The following is a 16,559-nucleotide window of genomic DNA, read 5'->3' on the forward strand; positions in this document are numbered from 1 at the left end:
GGGTTCCCCCTGAGCCTCCTTTTCTCCAGGCTCAGCCCTTTCCCAGCTCCCTCAGCCCCTCCTGGGGCTCCAGCCCCTTCCCAGCTCCCTTCCCTGCCCTGGACACGCTCCAGCCCCTCCAGGGCACTCCTGCAGGAGCCAGAGCTGGACACAGCCCTGGAGCACAGAGGGACAATCCCTGCCCTGCTCCTGCTGCACACACAATTCCTCATCCAGCCCAGTGCCAGGGGCCTCTTGCCCACCTGGGCACCCCTGGGCTCGTGTCCAGCCCCTGTCACCAGCACCCCCAGGGCTTTTCCCACTGAGGCCCTTCCCCACAGCGTTCCTGCACTCCAGGCACTCAGAGTGTTCCTGTCTGGCTCCCCAGCACAGTTTCTACTTCTGCCTTACTGCTGAGTCCAGGTGCCCAGGAAAGGGGCTGGAGCCCCAGGAGAGGCTGAGGGAGCTGGGAAAGGGCTGAGCCTGGAGCAAAGGAGGCTCAGGGGGAACCTTGTGGCTCTGCACAAGCCCCTGACAGGAGGGGACAGCCGGGGGGGTCGGGCTGTGCTCCCAGGGAACAGGGACAGGAGCAGAGGGAACGGCCTCAGCCTGGGCCAGGGGAGGCTCAGCTTGGATACTGGGAACAATTCTTCCTGGAAATGGTGGTAAAACACTGGAACAGGATGCCCAGGGGTTGTGGTGGAGTCACCATCCCTGGAAATGTTCCAAAAACTGGTGGATGTGGCACTTGAGGACAGGGTCATGGTTGGACATGACGAGCCTGTCAGGGACTGAAATGATTCATGCCTTGAACATTGTTATGAAAGGGGTTTGCCCATTATAACAAAAACTGTGTAAAGAAGCCACGACCACAGAAACCTCCCTGAAGATACCCGAGTGGGACTTTGGACTGTAAGCTGAACCCCTAGGAGTGCTATTGTTCAACTGTCCCAGCCCAGGGATAAACAAACAGGACTGAGGGAGAGGAACGCACCCACGAAAAGAACCAAACACAACAGAGATCCTGCCCTGGCTGGGTTTGGGGTGTGGAGACCTCAGCCCACGGTGGCCAGGTTCCCACAGCCTCCCCCAAAACCAGGAGGGGAGGAGGTTTGGGGTGCTCAGAGGCACCGGACACCTTCCACAAACCCCCAAGCCAACAGGTGACATCCACGGGACGTTCACAGGAGGGACACCTCAGGGGATGCCAGAATAATCCATCCAAGACCCCCCAAAGTGCCCCCCAGGGTCATTCCCGAAGTCCCGAACCACAGGACTGCACAGGATGCAACAGATCCAGAGCGTGCTGCAGGAGAGCACTGGCCATTCCCACCGGAGCTGCATTAACCCATGGGATTCTGTGCTTTTGTGGGATCATCTCCACCAAGAGCAGCTGGAGAGGATCAGCAGAACATCACTGGGATCCATGGAGGGCTGATATTTTCTTTATCCTGTCCCCGTCCCCCTTCACCTATTTTCTATTTGTATTTCCTCTCTCTCATATTTACTATCCAATAAAACCCATACGGTAGTCACTGGCAGATGGTTTCGTTTACACCTTAATTCAGGCAGAGGCATTTTTAATAACTTTAATAACTGGATCTTGGCAGAGCCTGAAGGTCTTTCCCAGCCTTGATGATTCAATTCTCTTCTTTGACCCCAGCAGCCAAGGTTGTCTCCTGGAGCAGAGCGGGATGACCCTGGAGGAGCGTCTGGGAATTTTGTCTGACACTCCCTGACCTCATCCCCGTGCCAGAACAAGGACGTTTGTCCCAGAAATTGCTGTCCCGCCTCCTCGTGGCCTCTTCCCCAGACACATCCTGGCCCTTCTCAGAGCGTGTCCTCGCCACAATCCTTGGATGGCTCCACAGCTCCCGGCACATCCACATCAATCCCTCAGCCCGTGTTCCAGGGAGGGGTGAAATGTCAGCAGCAGCTTCCCCAGCCATTTAAACCACACTCCTCCAGCCTGAGGTGTTAGAGCTTGTGCTACAGGAGAGTTTTCTTCCCTCTGGATGAAAAGCTGCACTTCCAGGACATTCCCCTGGAAATGTGAAAATGTCCGGGCTGGAGTTGTGCAGCAGCAGCTCCCGATTCCCTGGGGAGTCTCTGCCTCCATCCAGGGTCGAGCCAAGATCCCTGCAGCAGCAGCTCCGTGTTCCAGGGATCCCAGTGTGGGAATTGCAGGGCTGTGAAAGCCGGGATACAGGAGCTGGAGCAGCAGGACCGTGGGGTGAGAGGGGAGGAGAGGCAGCAGCACAGCCTCTCCCAAGGCAGGGGCCAGCAGCGAGTCCTGCTGGGATCCACAGCCCTCCTCCCCTGACACGGGATTTTCACCAGGAATTTCCCCATGGAAAGGGGGCTCAGGCCTTGGCAGGGGCTGCCCAGGGAGCTCTGCAGTGCCCATCCCTGCAGGTGGCACCTGGAGGTGGCACTCAGTGCTCTGGGCTGGGGACAAGGTGGGCACAGGGCACAGCTGGGACCGGATGATCTCGGAGATCTTTTCCGACCTCAATTACTCCGTGATTGAATTTGGCAGCTTTGCCAGAGTCAGATAAAAATTAAAGTTGGCGAGTGAGCAGTGAAGGCAGGTTGAAAAATAAGAGCTGCGTTTTGAAAAGGCATTGCAAAATAACATTTAATATTAGAAGAATTACATTCATGTATGGTACAGGATGCACAACCATCACTTAATGCTCTACACTTCAAGTCCTGCTGCCCTTCAGCCATTTACCTTGGTTGCACCTCCTGATTTTTTCATTCAGGACAATGAAATCCTCTGGAATATTTCCAAGCCTCCCTCCGTGCACTGCGGCTCTGCTGTATCGGAGCTGAAGTATCCGAAAGATAAAGCTGAGCTTGGTTAGACTGAAACGCAAAAACACAGCAAAGCAAAAGCATTTCCTCTCCTGGAAAAGGAGAGAACGTCTGGAGTTCCAGGCAAAAACATTTCCAGACTCATGGACAGCGAGGCTGCTCTGCTTTGGCAGGACCAGCTTGGAGCAGGACGGAACCTGCTGTGCTTCCTCAGAGGATTTAGCAGAAGGAGCGCAAGGAGGAAACAACCACAGTTAGCCCCACGTGGAAAAGTAAATAAAGTTATGGAATAAAGGGATAAAATAAAGGGATAAAATACAGGAATAAAATATTCCCCTTTGGGCCTGTGGAACTGTGCCCCTCCAGCACTCAAGCAGGACTTTTCGTTGAAGCCCTTTCCTCCTTTTTCACGGGTTATTTATAATTATAAAAGATCTGCTGCAATACTGAATTTTAAAGAACTTTTTTTTTTTCTGAAGTGGAAGGATTATGCCAGTCCTTTAAACGTCTGTTGTCTTAGATTTTAACAGCCATTTATTTGACAGAATCACGGAATACCACGATCATGGAATGCTGGAATGGTTTGGGTTGGAAAGGACCCTAAAGCCCATCCAGTGCCACCCCTGCCACGGCAGGGACACCTCCCACTGTCCCAGGCTGCTCCAACCTGGCCTTGGGCACTGCCAGGGATCCAGGGACAGCCACATCTCTGGGAATTCCAGCCCAGCCCCTCCTCACCCTCACAGCCAGGAATTCCTGCCCAATATCCCATCTCACTCTCCTTTATCAGCATTTGAAGGGAAATATCCAAGCATGGAATGCAACCAGCAGGAAACCGAAAGTCAAAGTACCAAACCATCCTGAGAACTCGGCTTATCCGTAAAAATTATTGAAGATAACAGGAAATGAACACCCAACATTTTAAAAGTGGCCTGCTCCAATAATTCAAGTAATGCTTTCAAAGGGTGCCTTTTCACTTGTGCTCATTCCGACAGCATTAGAGACCATTAATAAATTACATTAATAGAAATAATTCACATTCTTAATGACCACGCCTCAGTCCGCCCCATTACTTCACTGTAAAAACGCAGAGGATTTAAATAAGTTTAGCACGAGCCTGCTGTGGTATTATTTTTGTACAGTATGAGAGTAAAGGACGTTTAAGTTTTTAGTTTATAAACCCAAGATGAAAATCTCACCCATCTGTATCTAAAACCCAATGCAGAGAAAGCTCCTGTGCTTGATATGGGAGTTTGGGAAAAAGAAATCCCTGACTCCCAACCAAACATTTCCCACGTCCTTTTTAATTTAGGAAAAGCACCGGGGTGATCCCCCTGCCTCTCTCAGCATCCAGGAACAGCCAAATACATTCTTTTGTACAAAAAAAATGTTCTTACAAAAAAAAACCAAACCCCATAATATTTTCATTTTAGTTAAGCAGCTTCTATTTTTACAGCATTATCTGCATTTAGATGCATTTCAGAAGCTGCAGCCACCTGAGTCACTGAAAGAACCAAAGGTTTTAATTTTAAAAAATCTGAATTGAAACCTTTTAATCGACGAATTAAAATCAAAACCCCCTCAAGTAACGCTAATTACTGAGTGTTCCTGCACAGGTTTGTGTTTTATGCACATTTCTGACTGATTAGGAATTGCTAAGCCTGAGGATACTGATGTAGGACAGAGCTGAAATCACAGCCAGGGCAAAGCTGCGACACAGAAAATCCATCTGTGAGGAATTTGGGGGATTTGTTTAGAATTTGATCAATTTAGGCCAAATTAAGGGGCTTTCACCTCAGGCAATGACTCACTGCAAAGTGATTGTACACCGACATGCAATATTGGATTTTCCCTCAGGACACGGTTCCAAAAGCACTCGAAAGTACTGGAGAAGTCCCAGGGCAGCCGCTACTTCCACCAGGTCCAAAATATTCTTCCCTTATTTACAAAACGTCTTTAATCCTTCCCATGGAAAGCAAATAAAACACAGCAACTCTGAGAAATCCCCACCAAACCGCCCTTTTCCCCCACCACAGGAACGGGAGATTCCCGCTTTTTACCACCAGCTCCCGAATAACTGAAGAGCACTCTGCAACAGCAGGGAGAAATCCCAAACTGGAGCTGGAAATCTGGGGGGTTAAAAAAAAAGGAATTTCAGCCAAGCTTTCCCTGTGTTTGCTGTTGATCCAGCACCAGTGTCCCAGGCGAAGCTCAGCTTTCCATATTTTCCAGGAAATCACATTCCACGCTGTCCTCCAGCTGCTGCAGGATCCTGATGCTGTTGCTGCCCAGGGAATCCACGGAGGCAGCTGCGGAGGGTTGGGAATTTTGGGAGTCACTGCCGCGGGCTGTGAATGCCCAGCACAGAGTCTGGAAGAAAGGCATCAGCTGCGTGATGCTGGACACGGAGCGCAGGCTCAGCAGGGGGAATTTGGGATTCCTGGGAGTTCCCTCGGGGGGCTTTGGCTCCTGAAAGGGAAGGAAAAAGCTGGGGTTTATTAAAGGTAAAGGTTGGAGAAGGACCTTAAAGATCATCCAGCTCATCCATGAGCTCTTCCATTATCCCTGGGTGTTCCAAGCCCTGTCCAACCTGGCCTCGGGCATTCCGGGGATCCAGAGGCAGCCGCAGCTTCTCTGGGAAGCCTTTTCCTTTTCCTCACAGGGGATATCGAAAAATCCCTTGAATAATTTAGAATCTTGTGTTTGGAAAAGGAAATGAATGGATTCAAAGAAAAGGAGAAGTTTCTTTACCCCGTATTTCATCTTGAGCAGATCCATGATCCTCACGATGTGTGGCTGGCATTCCTGGTGGTTTTCCACCAGGTGGGAGGTGACAGGAGGTGATTCTGTGTCCACCTCTGGCACAAAGGCCCATTTGTACCTGGAATAAATGGATTAATTCCTTAAAAAAGATGCAAATCCTCATTTGGATCACGCCTAGTTTAGTGCAGCACGGGTTGTTTCTACAAAAACCTGTCCTAAACGTTGTCTTTTGCTATCGATGAATTATTCCATCGCTGATTTGTCAACATTTAAATACAACCAGCTCCAATCCATTCCCAGGTGCGTGCAGATGGAAAACAACCTCCAATTTTCTCCCCCTCCCAACTTTCCAAGTTAAAGAAATCCAGCTAAAGAGGACGGTGAAATCCTCCTACACCAAGAACCAAAAATCCCATTTCTCTGAACGCCACCGCTCCTAAAAGGAGCCGACGGAAGGCAAAACGAAACCTGGAGGGAAAACACAATTATTTTAAAGGAGAAGGGAGCAAGAGGAGAAGAGGGGCTCACATTTGGAAGAGCTGCATCCTGTCAGGGGGGAAGGAAAGAGCAGTGTCCAGGAATTTGCAGGCTGCCAGGTACAGGCACAGCTCGTTGGGCTGGATCTCGGCCCCGCTGCCGTCCCCAGAGCCTTTGGCTTTGCTGATTTTGCTGCTGCTCCTGTGTTTAAATTAAAAAAAAAAAAAAAAAAAAAAGCCATTAAAACTCCAATCCAGCCAAGGTTTTTCAGTCAGCACAAGAGGAATGCCCACAAAGGAGCTGTTGTACGAGTATTTTTATTTAATTTTTGCTCTGTAGGAGCAAAATAATCGAAAATATTTTTAAAAAAAAGCACCACATTAAAATATTCAACTGCCAACAACACCCCAAATCCTCCATCTTGACTCACATGTGCCACTACACACCAAAACCCCAAATTCTAAGTTTCTAGGATTCCAACACCAACTTAACATTTAACTTTATTTTTGTACGCAGCCACTAATTAGTACGTATATTTTTAAGCATCTCGCCATTGTAGTTTGTAGGGAAAAAAAATCTGAATTGATTTATTACGATTTATTAGATTTATTAGTAGCAGAAATGTAAAAGTGCAATAGCAAAATGTCCTGTTGGCTCCTCCCTATGCCAGAGAATTAATTAAATCAATTGATTTTAAGGAATTCTCTCAAATGGCAACTCTTACTTTGCTGGTTCCTCTTCCTCAGTTAAATCTTCCTCCAGCTGTAGAAACGTCTGGATCTTTAAAGAAATAATTATGGAGATGCTGAAATGTTCCCACAACTCAATCCCAAACTAGAAGTGATGATTTACATCGAAAAGGAACCCTCATGACTTGTAACAAATTAATAATTCAGGCAAGAGGTTCCCTGAAACACAAAAATTAATCCAAAAGGAATCTCCCAATGACCATTTAACCCCTCAAATTATCACATTAACGTAAAACTCTGGAAACATTTCCAAGCAGGGAAGAGGAAAAAGGTCAGCTGGGAAAAACCACAGGCTGATTTATTTTTTTTTTTTTTTTCAAATATAAGTTCAAACCTTCTTTCTTACCAGTTCTGTGACCATGATTGGCCACAGAGAGGTGAGATGTTGAGGGGAAATCCTCAACAAAAGAACCCTGAAGAAGAGGAACATCTGGGCAGCCACCAGAGAAGTCTGGCCCACGCGCAGGTTCTCAGTCAGGCGCTCTGGAGGAAGCAGAAAGGAAGGGAAAAAGCAAAATGAAGGCAGCATTTCCCTGGATTTGTGTTGGTTTGGGAATTAAAGCGTGGAATCATGGGATGGTTTGGGTTGGAAGGGACCTTAAATCCCACCCAGTGCCACCCCTGCCATGGCAGGGACACCTTCCACCGTGCCAGGCTGCTCCAACCTGGCCTTGGGCACTGCCAGGGATCCAGGGGCAGCCACAGCCGCTCTGGGAATTCCATCCCAGCCCTTCCAAGGGAACAATTCCTGCCCAATCTCCCATCCAGCCCTGCCTCTTTCAGTCGAAGGCCATTCCCCTTGTCCTGCCCCTCCCTCCCTTGTGAAAGGTCCCTCTCCACCTTGTAGAAAGTGGCGAAACACAATTTTTACTTTATCATCAGTTTTGGGCTGAGTTCCTCCCATTGCATTGATTAAATTGTAATTCAGGCACAGCCTGAGTGGGTTTATGGTGCACAGAACGTGACCAAAACTGGCATTTAAGGAAAACAACCACAGGTCAAGAGTGGCTGGAAGGTTGTGATGAAATAATCACATTTCCAGACCAAAGCCCTTGGAACCAAGATCCCTGTCTCTCCTTGCTGAGATCATTTACCTGTTGGAATTCAGAGATTTATAAACTTTGTTCAAAATGAAAAAAAAAAAAAACCAAACCAAAACCAAAAAACCAGAAGCATTTGTTGGAAAAGAGGCGACTTTGCTCTCTTACAGAATTTACATCACGGAATGCTTTGGGTTGGGAGGGACATTAAAGATCAGCCAGATCCATGGGCAGGGGACACCTCCATCTAGCCCAGGCTGCTCCAAGCCCCTTGGACACTTCCCGGGGATCCAGGGGCAGGCACAGCTTCTGTGGGCAAAGGGATTTTGTGTCCCAGCTGAGGGGAGGGGCAGGGATGGTGCTCACCTTGGATCAGGGGCAGGTACAGGTGGTACTGGTCGATCTCCCCGCTGAAGACGGCGAACGCCTGGCGCTTCAGCAGCATGGCCTTCTGCTCAAAGCTGGGGTACAGCTTCAGGGCGCCGCTCTGCATGGCTGCAACACACAGCACCATCACCCACCCCACAAAAACTGCCTGCTCTGGGGCTGCACATAATCCCTGCGTCCTGAAATCCCCCACAAAAAAAAAAAAAAAAGAAAAAATAAAAAAAAAATCCCAGCTCTCTCTGGGTCATCGATGGCGAATTCGTGTTGTGTGATAAAATCTGTCTTGGGTTGTAGCTGTTCAGTTATTCTTTTGGAAAGGCTGAGAAAGAGAGTGAAGCTGCTTGAGGCCAACGTAAGGGGTTCTATCTCACCCCTTCCCCCAGGATTTGTTCTTGCACTCCCTCCTCATGCCTGAATTGGAGGGCACAGCACATCAGCCGAAGGTTTGAGCTGCACTGCTCACGGCAGACGCCTGCAGAGTTTGCCAAAGCCTCCTCCTGGGAAAGGTCACGTGTGGACAACTCAAAATTACAGCAAAATGTCAATGTGGGAACCCAAAAGAAGCACCTCTACAGCAAAAACCTCCTCTGGTGTGTTTTAGGCATGACCAAAACCCAGATTTAGCTCAGTTTTACCTGGGAATGAAGTCAATAAAACGGTCGATTATGCACAGTCCGCACTTCGTGGATGAATCAGTGGAATAAAAATGCACTCAAATGGCTCAAAGGGAAAGAGGTTTCAAACTGGGGTAGGAATAAATGATCAGCAGCTGATACTTACTCATCAAATCCTTAAACATGGTTTTCTCATGTGTGAGGAGGTGATCAATGATGGATCTCCAGCTGCAGGAGAGAAAGAAGGAATTATTAGATACCCAGGGAAAGCTGTGGTGTGGATTCACCTCAGAAATTAATTGGGCCAAACTTTTCACACAAGGAAACAGTTTCCAGGTGGGATTTGTGCTGCAGACTCTTGTCTGGAGCAGAATTAGTGGTGGGACCCATTTTTAACATTAAAGAAAGCACTAAATGGAATTTCCTTCCCAATGTTACTCTCCTCCTTTAAGGCCTTTCCTTGCACATTCAGAATATGAGCTTGGAGAGCTGCAATTCCACGTCTTACTGAGTGCAGGAAGTGTCCATCTGGAAAAATGATGGATCCATGTACAATTCCAGCACTTCTTTTTTCCAGGCCCTCTTGGTGTAGGCGTATCCACTCAGGGAGCTGAGCAGCTGAGCACCAGCACGGAAACTGGGAACATTGTAGGCACTGCGGGAAAAGGACAGAAATGATCAATATGAGCTTTTTAATAGTTCAGGAATAGATCCCAGCTCACAAAAGGGTTGGTTTGAATGAGATCTTCAGGAAGGAATTGTTCCCTGTAAGGTGGGCAGGGGCTGGGCTGGAATTCCCAGAGCAGCTGTGGCTGCCCCTGGATCCCTGGCAGTGCCCAAGGCCAGGCTGGACACTGGGGCTTGGAGCAGCCTGGGACAGTGGAAGGTGTCCCTGCCATGGCAGGGGTGGCACCGGGTGGGATTTAAGGTCCCTTCCATCCCAAACCATTCCAGGATTCCATGTCCTGCGTGTCCATTGGGTATCATCCTTCTCTCCCACATCTGTGAGAAAAACTAGGAAGGGGATAGGGATGGATGATGCTTTTCCTGCTTCCTGGTGGATCCTGGGACCTGCCCATGCTCTGCTGCCCCATCCCCATTCCCTGACAGGCACAGAAAGGGGAGATTTGAGTAAACCCCAAAAAATCCCAGGTGAGGGAATCCCCACAGCTGAGCAGAAACTGTCACAGAGCTCGAACAACAACAGCTTCAGCTCCTGGGTAAACACCGCTCAAACACAGCTCAAACCCATCAGAACGGCAGCAGAGAACGGAGAACCACGGGAAAAACCGAAAGGCTCATGCAGGGAAAACGTCAGGAGCAGGGAGAGACCGGCCTGTGGTTCCGCAGGTAGGGGAAGACGAAATAGAGCAGGCGGGAGATGAGGGGCACGGCCTTCTCCTTCTCATCGCTGCGGTAAACCACGTCCAGCAGCGAGGCCAGCACCTGCAAAACCGACAGCAGGGCTCCTCAGCCACACAGCTGGCACCGCTGCCAAAGGGGAGAGCCCGCCACGCCTCAGGATGGCAGTCTGGCCAGTGGAACGGCCTCTCCTCCTCAGTTTAATAACCCCAGTAACCCCACTGACCTCTGCCAGGAGAGAAAGGGCTTGGACGCTGTAGATGGAAGGAGCAGAGGCAGAAACCATCGAGGACGGGGCCACTGACGTGTCTGAAAGAGGCAAAATAACCGAGTTTTCAGACAGGTTTAAATGTGGCCGTTTGCTAATCTGCTGCTCCAAGAGAACATTTGAACAGAACGTTCATGTTGCACTGAAATATAAAATCATGCAAACCACACATCACCGAAGCCCTGGTGCTGCCTTCAGCAGGAGTCAGGGAAAGCCACGTTACCGTTGGCATCCTCCACGTTGAATTCATCTGGTAAAATCTGAGGCTGAGCTTTCACTTCCAAGTTCCTGCTCAGCCAACTGGTCTGCTCCAGGGAAGAGCCAGCAACGGTCCCCACAGCCTCCAGGATCTTTTGGGTCACCTCCTGTAAGGTAGCCAAAGTGGCATCAGATATTTAATTGGTATTTCTGAATTCCCAGGGAAATGAGGAGCTGCAGTGAAACCAAACCCCATCCAGCCAAAGCAAAGCAGAGGCTGTGAAATTACATTTTCTGTCACTGTTGGCATTTTGCTCTGAAGCAGAAGGGGAGTTTGAATTTCTCTGTTGGGCACATGAAGTCCTGTAGCCACAGCCCAAAACCAGGCAGGTAAGCAGTGTTGAAGGTGAAATATGGTGAGATAAGGCAGAACAGGAGAATCCTGCTCTGCTCCTTCCTTTACACGGCTGAGCTCAGGGCCATTCCCGCTGCCAAAGCCAGCTGGGAGCTCCAAGGGTGAATTCATTTCCCTCGACAGCTTGGAGATTTCAATATTCACACACAGGGCATGAACTCACGGCGTCCCACTCGTGTTATGAGCTCAGTGCTGAGAAAAACCCAGACAGTGCACGAGAAAAACAGCTCTGAAAAGATCCCAAGCATCTGGGACTCTCATGTTTGAGCCTCCCCTGTTCACCAGGCCTCAGCCAAAAAGTGTGGATGCACATCCAGACATCCCCAAAAGCACAGGAATTCGGATCCAAAGGACATCTCCACTTGGCCTCACGTGAACAGTGCCAGGTTTAGGAACTAAAAGGTGCCTTTGAACCCGCTGTACCTGCAGGTCCTTCTGGTCCTTTTTGTTTTCCAGGGTGGGTGTCCTTGTCACAAAGTCGTTCAGGGTGCTGTGGGGGGATGAGAGCACTCTCAGTTAGGAATTGCAGAGGGTAAAACCTCAGTGGAAGCTCTCCTCTGCCACGCAGTACCTGAGCAGGAGGAAGTGGCCGGGAGGAGCCAAGTTCAGCTGCACAGACTCTCTGAGGAGCCCTAACAAGGGCTGGAAGTTCTCCTGCAGGGCTGGCACAGGGAGCCTGCCAAAAAAAATAAAACCAAAGCACACCTGAGCGAAGGCAGAGTTAAGGAAAGAACAAAACCCCACAGATAAGAGGAACTTGGTGGCCTGAAAGCTTCAGGATCAGTCCTGCCCTTCCTGACTGTCAGAGTCACTTCCCCTTCCAGTGTCACAGCCCTGGCACCCTGTGTGTGTCAACAACCAAGGGACAGCACATTTCCTGCACAGCAGTGTGCTGGGACGTGGAGATTAAAGCAAAGCCGAGGTGGCAATAGTGGCTGTTCCCTCCCTGCAGTCAAACAGAAAATTCTCTTTCAGAAGGACTGAGTTACCTCTGAATGAAAGCATAACTGAACTGCAGCACCGGGATATCCACGAGAGAAGATTTCTGAAAAACAAAAGCAAACTCACGCTCATTTGTCATCTGAAGGAAAAAGAAAATCCAAGCTGGCTTTGGGCATTGCCAGAGATCCAGGGGCAGTCACAGCTTCTCTGGGAATTCCATCCCAGCCCCTCCCCGCCCTCACAGGGAAGGATTTTATCCCAAAATCCCATCTAACCCTGCCCTCTGATAGTTTAACACAATTCCCCTTGTCCCATCATCATTTTATATTTTTTCCCTGATGTATTTTAAAGAATCTACTTATTGTGCATCAAGCACAATCTGGACACCAAAACTTATTCAGGAGCAAAGTAAATCCCACATTTAAAAGCAAAACCTTCTAACAATGCTTCAAAGACACACTGAAACAGATCCAGGCTGGAACACGAGAAGAACATGGAATTCTCATCCTGCTTACCTCCTCCCCCTTGATTTGTGCCGGTTTCCTGACCACCTCTTTGACCAGATGCAATATGGTGTCAATTTTCAAGGTCTCCAGGGCACAAATTAAGTCCACGAGGATAAGCTGGGATGCACTGGCCACTGGGAGAATCTGACAAAAAAAACCCCAACCAAAACAAAAGACACACCCCTCAAATGAAATGTAAATTACATGTACAAATGTAAATCTGAATCAAGCCCTTGCCATTTAAAGATCTTTTCCCAACACCTTATGGAAACAACTGGATTCTGCTCCCCCTAAAGCAGCAAAGGAAAATCTTCTCCCCAGAATCAACAATGAGTTCCAGAGAATACAGCTCTGATTTTCTCTGGAAACTGAGCTGATTCAAAATATCATTGTCCAATTGCAATCCAGTATTGAATAAAAAATGGCTTCTACTCTCAGATTTAAACCCACAACGTGTCTTTTATCTGATCATTTATTGAGGATTAATTGTAGTCCTGATGCTTTTTCCAACTAAGAAGATTCCAGATTTTTCAGCGCTATTTAAAAATCCCCAAAGACTCTACAGACAGAGTTGAGAAGTGTCCATATAAATGTAACATTTGCCTTCATACAGGAAATAAAAGGAAATAAAAGGAAATAAAAGGGTGCCTTTCTTCAGCTTCACCTTGGTTTTACTGTGACTCCTGTGAGGTTTCTTGCTGTTCCACACTGCTGCAATTGCTGCCATCAGCTGGACTCCAAGCGGTGCCGTCAGGGGATTTAGGAATTCCAATATTTTTGTTCTTAGTGTCTGTAAAGGGGGGAAAAGAATCATCAATGTGAGGCAAAGACCATCTCCTAGTTTGTAAAATATTTCTTCTCCCAGGATATACAGAAAATAACAATAAAAGAGCTCCATGTAAAATGCGCTGGGGAGGATGAGGAGATTTAAAAGAAAAAAAATCAGCATTTTAAAAGGGCTCCTACTTTGGTTGCTTTGAAGTAGACTGAAGAGGAGCCTTTAGTTGTCCCAAAGAAGTCAGTTGGTCTTTTCTGGGAGTCTTCCCTCTTTATGACACTCCAGAGGAGGCTCATGGTGTTCATAATTCGAGGCAGCTCCTCCAGGATGGCATTCCTGGCGTTCCTCAGGTTGGCAGGTTCAGCTGAACAGGATGACTGGGGGGAAAAAAAACCCCCAAAATATCAATGTTAAAATAATTTCTTATGCACAAGAGCCTAGAAATTGTATGGAACACATCAAAACATTATCAACTCAACAGAAAATAAACAAGTTCACTAAGGACAGAGGACCGATGTTTGCATCTCAAGATCCTCATGAACACTTAAAATTCACTTTGCAGGCTTCAAATACAGAAAACTTAAGCTCAGTCCTCTCACTTTGAGTCAGTTCAGAGTGTGGGTGTGCTCTGAAGCCTCCCTAAGGTGATTTTCTTGCACAGTTCACTGTTTATATTCACCTGGAAGGAAAAGGGATGTGACTCTCCTCAGGGGATTGCCACGTTACCTTTTTTGTTGGATTGGGATGATCCAGAAGGCAGAAGTGCCCGATGGTTGTCAGCCCTTCCAGAAGGGTGAGGGGGTAATCAGGAGTCACATTTTCTCTTTTGGAAGTGAAGCTTTGGAAGGGGAGAACAAACCCAAACATGTTAATAAGCCAAGTGGTAATTCCTTGATTAAAAAAACCCTGTTTCTGTTCCAGAGCTAAAATTGGAGTGAATATCGGGAATATCAAAAGGATCCATAAAACTGGGAGCTTTTTGGGTGGAAATATCAAAGCTCCTCTTTCCTCTCTTCCTCCAGCTCACCCCAGGGACAGGTGCAGCAGGAATTAAAGCTCCAGCTCTGGGAGCCGCAGTGCTGACCCCAGGGAGCTCCTACAGGCTCAGTGCTCCGTGGAAAGGGGAATTTTTGGGACGACAGGCGGCTCTTACCCGGCAGATGTTTTGGCAGACGCCTTGACGGCTTCGTTTTCGTACTGCTTGACGAGCTCATCCAGGTTCTTACAGATCTGCACCACAAACGGAGCCACGGTCCAGCCTAAGGACTTCCCAAAATAGGGCAGGGAGCCGGTGACCAAGGCCACCCAGGTGGGGTGCATCCCGTGGCCGTACTCGGGCTGCAGCCCCCTCACCACGGCCGAGACGAACAGGCCCTGGGAGGTGATGGGGTGTGGGTACACGTACTGCATGGCCCCGATGGCCTGCTGGAAGTTCAGAGCCCGCTGCCACTCCTTGGAGAGGTCGGGCTGGTTCTCCTGCTCCTCGGGGCTCTGGCCCAGGTGGTGCTCCAAGACGATCAACACCTGCAGCAGCTTCAGCAGCTCGATCTGCAGCGGGTGCTCGCTCCAGATCTGATCGTGGCCGAAGTTGATGAGGCTCTCCTCCAGCAGCTCCTCCTCGGCGGGGCCGGGCCCGTCGGCCACGAGCAGCGCGCGGCGCCTGCGGCTGACGTACATGGAGGCCGACAGCGAGAGCAGAACGAACTCCTGCACTTTGCACCTCGCCAGCAGATCCCGGATCAGCTCGGCGCTCTTGGGCTCGCCGGCCTTGGCCGCGCCGGCCAGCTGGGCCATCATCCTGATGAGCACCTCCACGCTCTTCACCTGCACGTCCCTGTTGCCCAGGAGGTCCCTGTGGCCGAGCTGCAGGCAGCAGGGGTAGTAGGAGCGCAGGAAACTGAGGCACAGGTAGGTGAGCAGCTCGATCAGCAGCGAGTGGGGACACACCGCGGGCGACTGAGGCCGCAGCTTCCCGTAGAAGCTCTGCCCCACCAGAGCTTCCTGGTGGCGAGCCAAGAGGTTGTAGATGAGGTTCAGGTGCGCCGTGGAGCTGGTGTCCATGCTGGTGGTGGCCACGGCCTCGATGAATTCCTTGGGGTTGGTTTTGAGCACGGCCTCCAGCACGGAGAAGGCGTAGAGCACCCGCCGCGAGTCGTAGGGCTGCAGGTAGAGCAGCATGTGCTTGAACAGGGCCTCCGCCACCTCCTGCTTCTCCTTCTGCCGCCTCAGCAGCCTGCAGTGCGCGATTTCCTGCAGCTCCAAGTCCGCCTCCTCGTCGCTGGACAGAGACTCCGAGGCCTGAGTCCTCTCCGAGTCGGCCCTCGCCAGGTTGGGCCCGGCGCTGCACCTGGAGCTGTCGGACAGGGAGGCGCTGCGGGAATTCCCGGGGCTGGCGGCCTCCTCGCCGCGGCGGAGCTCCAGGGAAGGGGAGAAGGAGGAGGTGTTGTCGCTGTCACGGCCCGTGCTGCTGTCCGCAGACTCCGTGTGCTCGCTGGCGTCCCGGTCGCCCTCCGCGTCCTGGCAGGATCCGTCGTCGTTTTCCGGCTGCTCGGCTTTCGGCTCCGCTTTGTCCGGGTCGTTCTCCACCTCTGCCCAAATCGCTTCCCTGTCCACAGTCGTGAACTGGCTCAGGGGCAGGTTCTCCTCAGAACTGCTCTCAGAGATGCCGGACTCTTTCAGAGGGGTCTTTTTCTTGCAAAGCCAATCACGAACGTAGTCTGAAAAGAAGATTGTTTCCATTTAATTTCTATTTGGCGCGTGAAATCACGTCGCAGGCTGGCTTGAAATGGACCTTCAAGGGTCATTCAGTCGACACAACTATACACAGTCAATGAAATCCTTTAAAATTATAAAGGATAATTTATATTCGATATAAATTTACATTCAATAAATAATTTTAAAAGAAGTTCATAAAGCTACTTTGCTCCAGTCCACTATTAATTGTAAAGACTGGGGCTGAAAAAACGGGCAAGAATTATTCTTAAGGCAAGAATTGTTTCTCTTTTGAAGCGGTTAAAGAGCAGTGCTGACCTACTGCAAAAAGAACAGGATCAAAACACAAAGCACCTTTAGGCTGAGACTCCCTAGGAGTGACAATTGGCTTTTTTTTTGTGCTTCCTGAACAACAAATATTTGTGGAGATTGGGAGGGCAGTAAGAAGGACGACAACAGAGGGACTGAATTATTAATTAATTGAAGATGTTTTCCTTGCTTAAATGTTTTTCTTGATTAAATGTTTTCCTTGATGAAATGCTGTGGAACAAA

General features: G+C 49.4%; 1 protein-coding gene across 2 annotated transcripts in view; it reads right to left on the reverse strand.

Annotated features, from left to right (window-relative positions):
• Positions 1–2,594: 2,594 nt before the first annotated feature.
• The window catches only part of DOP1B (DOP1 leucine zipper like protein B), a 39,561-nt gene continuing 25,596 nt past the window's right edge, over positions 2,595–16,559 (reverse strand). Inside the window, exons 19-37 of one of the 2 annotated variants that reach the window (XM_040054861.2) lie at positions 14,449–16,012; positions 14,022–14,133; positions 13,484–13,672; positions 13,182–13,307; positions 12,527–12,661; positions 12,059–12,114; positions 11,641–11,745; positions 11,493–11,559; positions 10,680–10,821; positions 10,415–10,497; positions 10,163–10,272; positions 9,335–9,481; positions 8,993–9,054; positions 8,192–8,320; positions 7,132–7,268; positions 6,761–6,816; positions 6,088–6,237; positions 5,548–5,677; positions 2,595–5,265 (exon numbers count right to left, since the gene is read on the reverse strand). In XM_040054861.2, coding sequence (XP_039910795.1) covers positions 5,008–5,265; positions 5,548–5,677; positions 6,088–6,237; positions 6,761–6,816; positions 7,132–7,268; positions 8,192–8,320; positions 8,993–9,054; positions 9,335–9,481; positions 10,163–10,272; positions 10,415–10,497; positions 10,680–10,821; positions 11,493–11,559; positions 11,641–11,745; positions 12,059–12,114; positions 12,527–12,661; positions 13,182–13,307; positions 13,484–13,672; positions 14,022–14,133; positions 14,449–16,012 — 3,758 coding nt within the window. In that variant the 3' untranslated portion in view covers positions 2,595–5,007. The remainder of the gene's footprint in view (positions 5,266–5,547; positions 5,678–6,087; positions 6,238–6,760; positions 6,817–7,131; positions 7,269–8,191; positions 8,321–8,992; positions 9,055–9,334; positions 9,482–10,162; positions 10,273–10,414; positions 10,498–10,679; positions 10,822–11,492; positions 11,560–11,640; positions 11,746–12,058; positions 12,115–12,526; positions 12,662–13,181; positions 13,308–13,483; positions 13,673–14,021; positions 14,134–14,448; positions 16,013–16,559) is intronic. The other variant, XM_040054862.2, reaches the window with a different exon arrangement.

Source organism: Hirundo rustica, chromosome 2 (assembly GCF_015227805.2).
Source record: "Hirundo rustica isolate bHirRus1 chromosome 2, bHirRus1.pri.v3, whole genome shotgun sequence".
In the NCBI taxonomy this organism is placed as follows: Eukaryota; Metazoa; Chordata; class Aves; order Passeriformes; family Hirundinidae; genus Hirundo; species Hirundo rustica.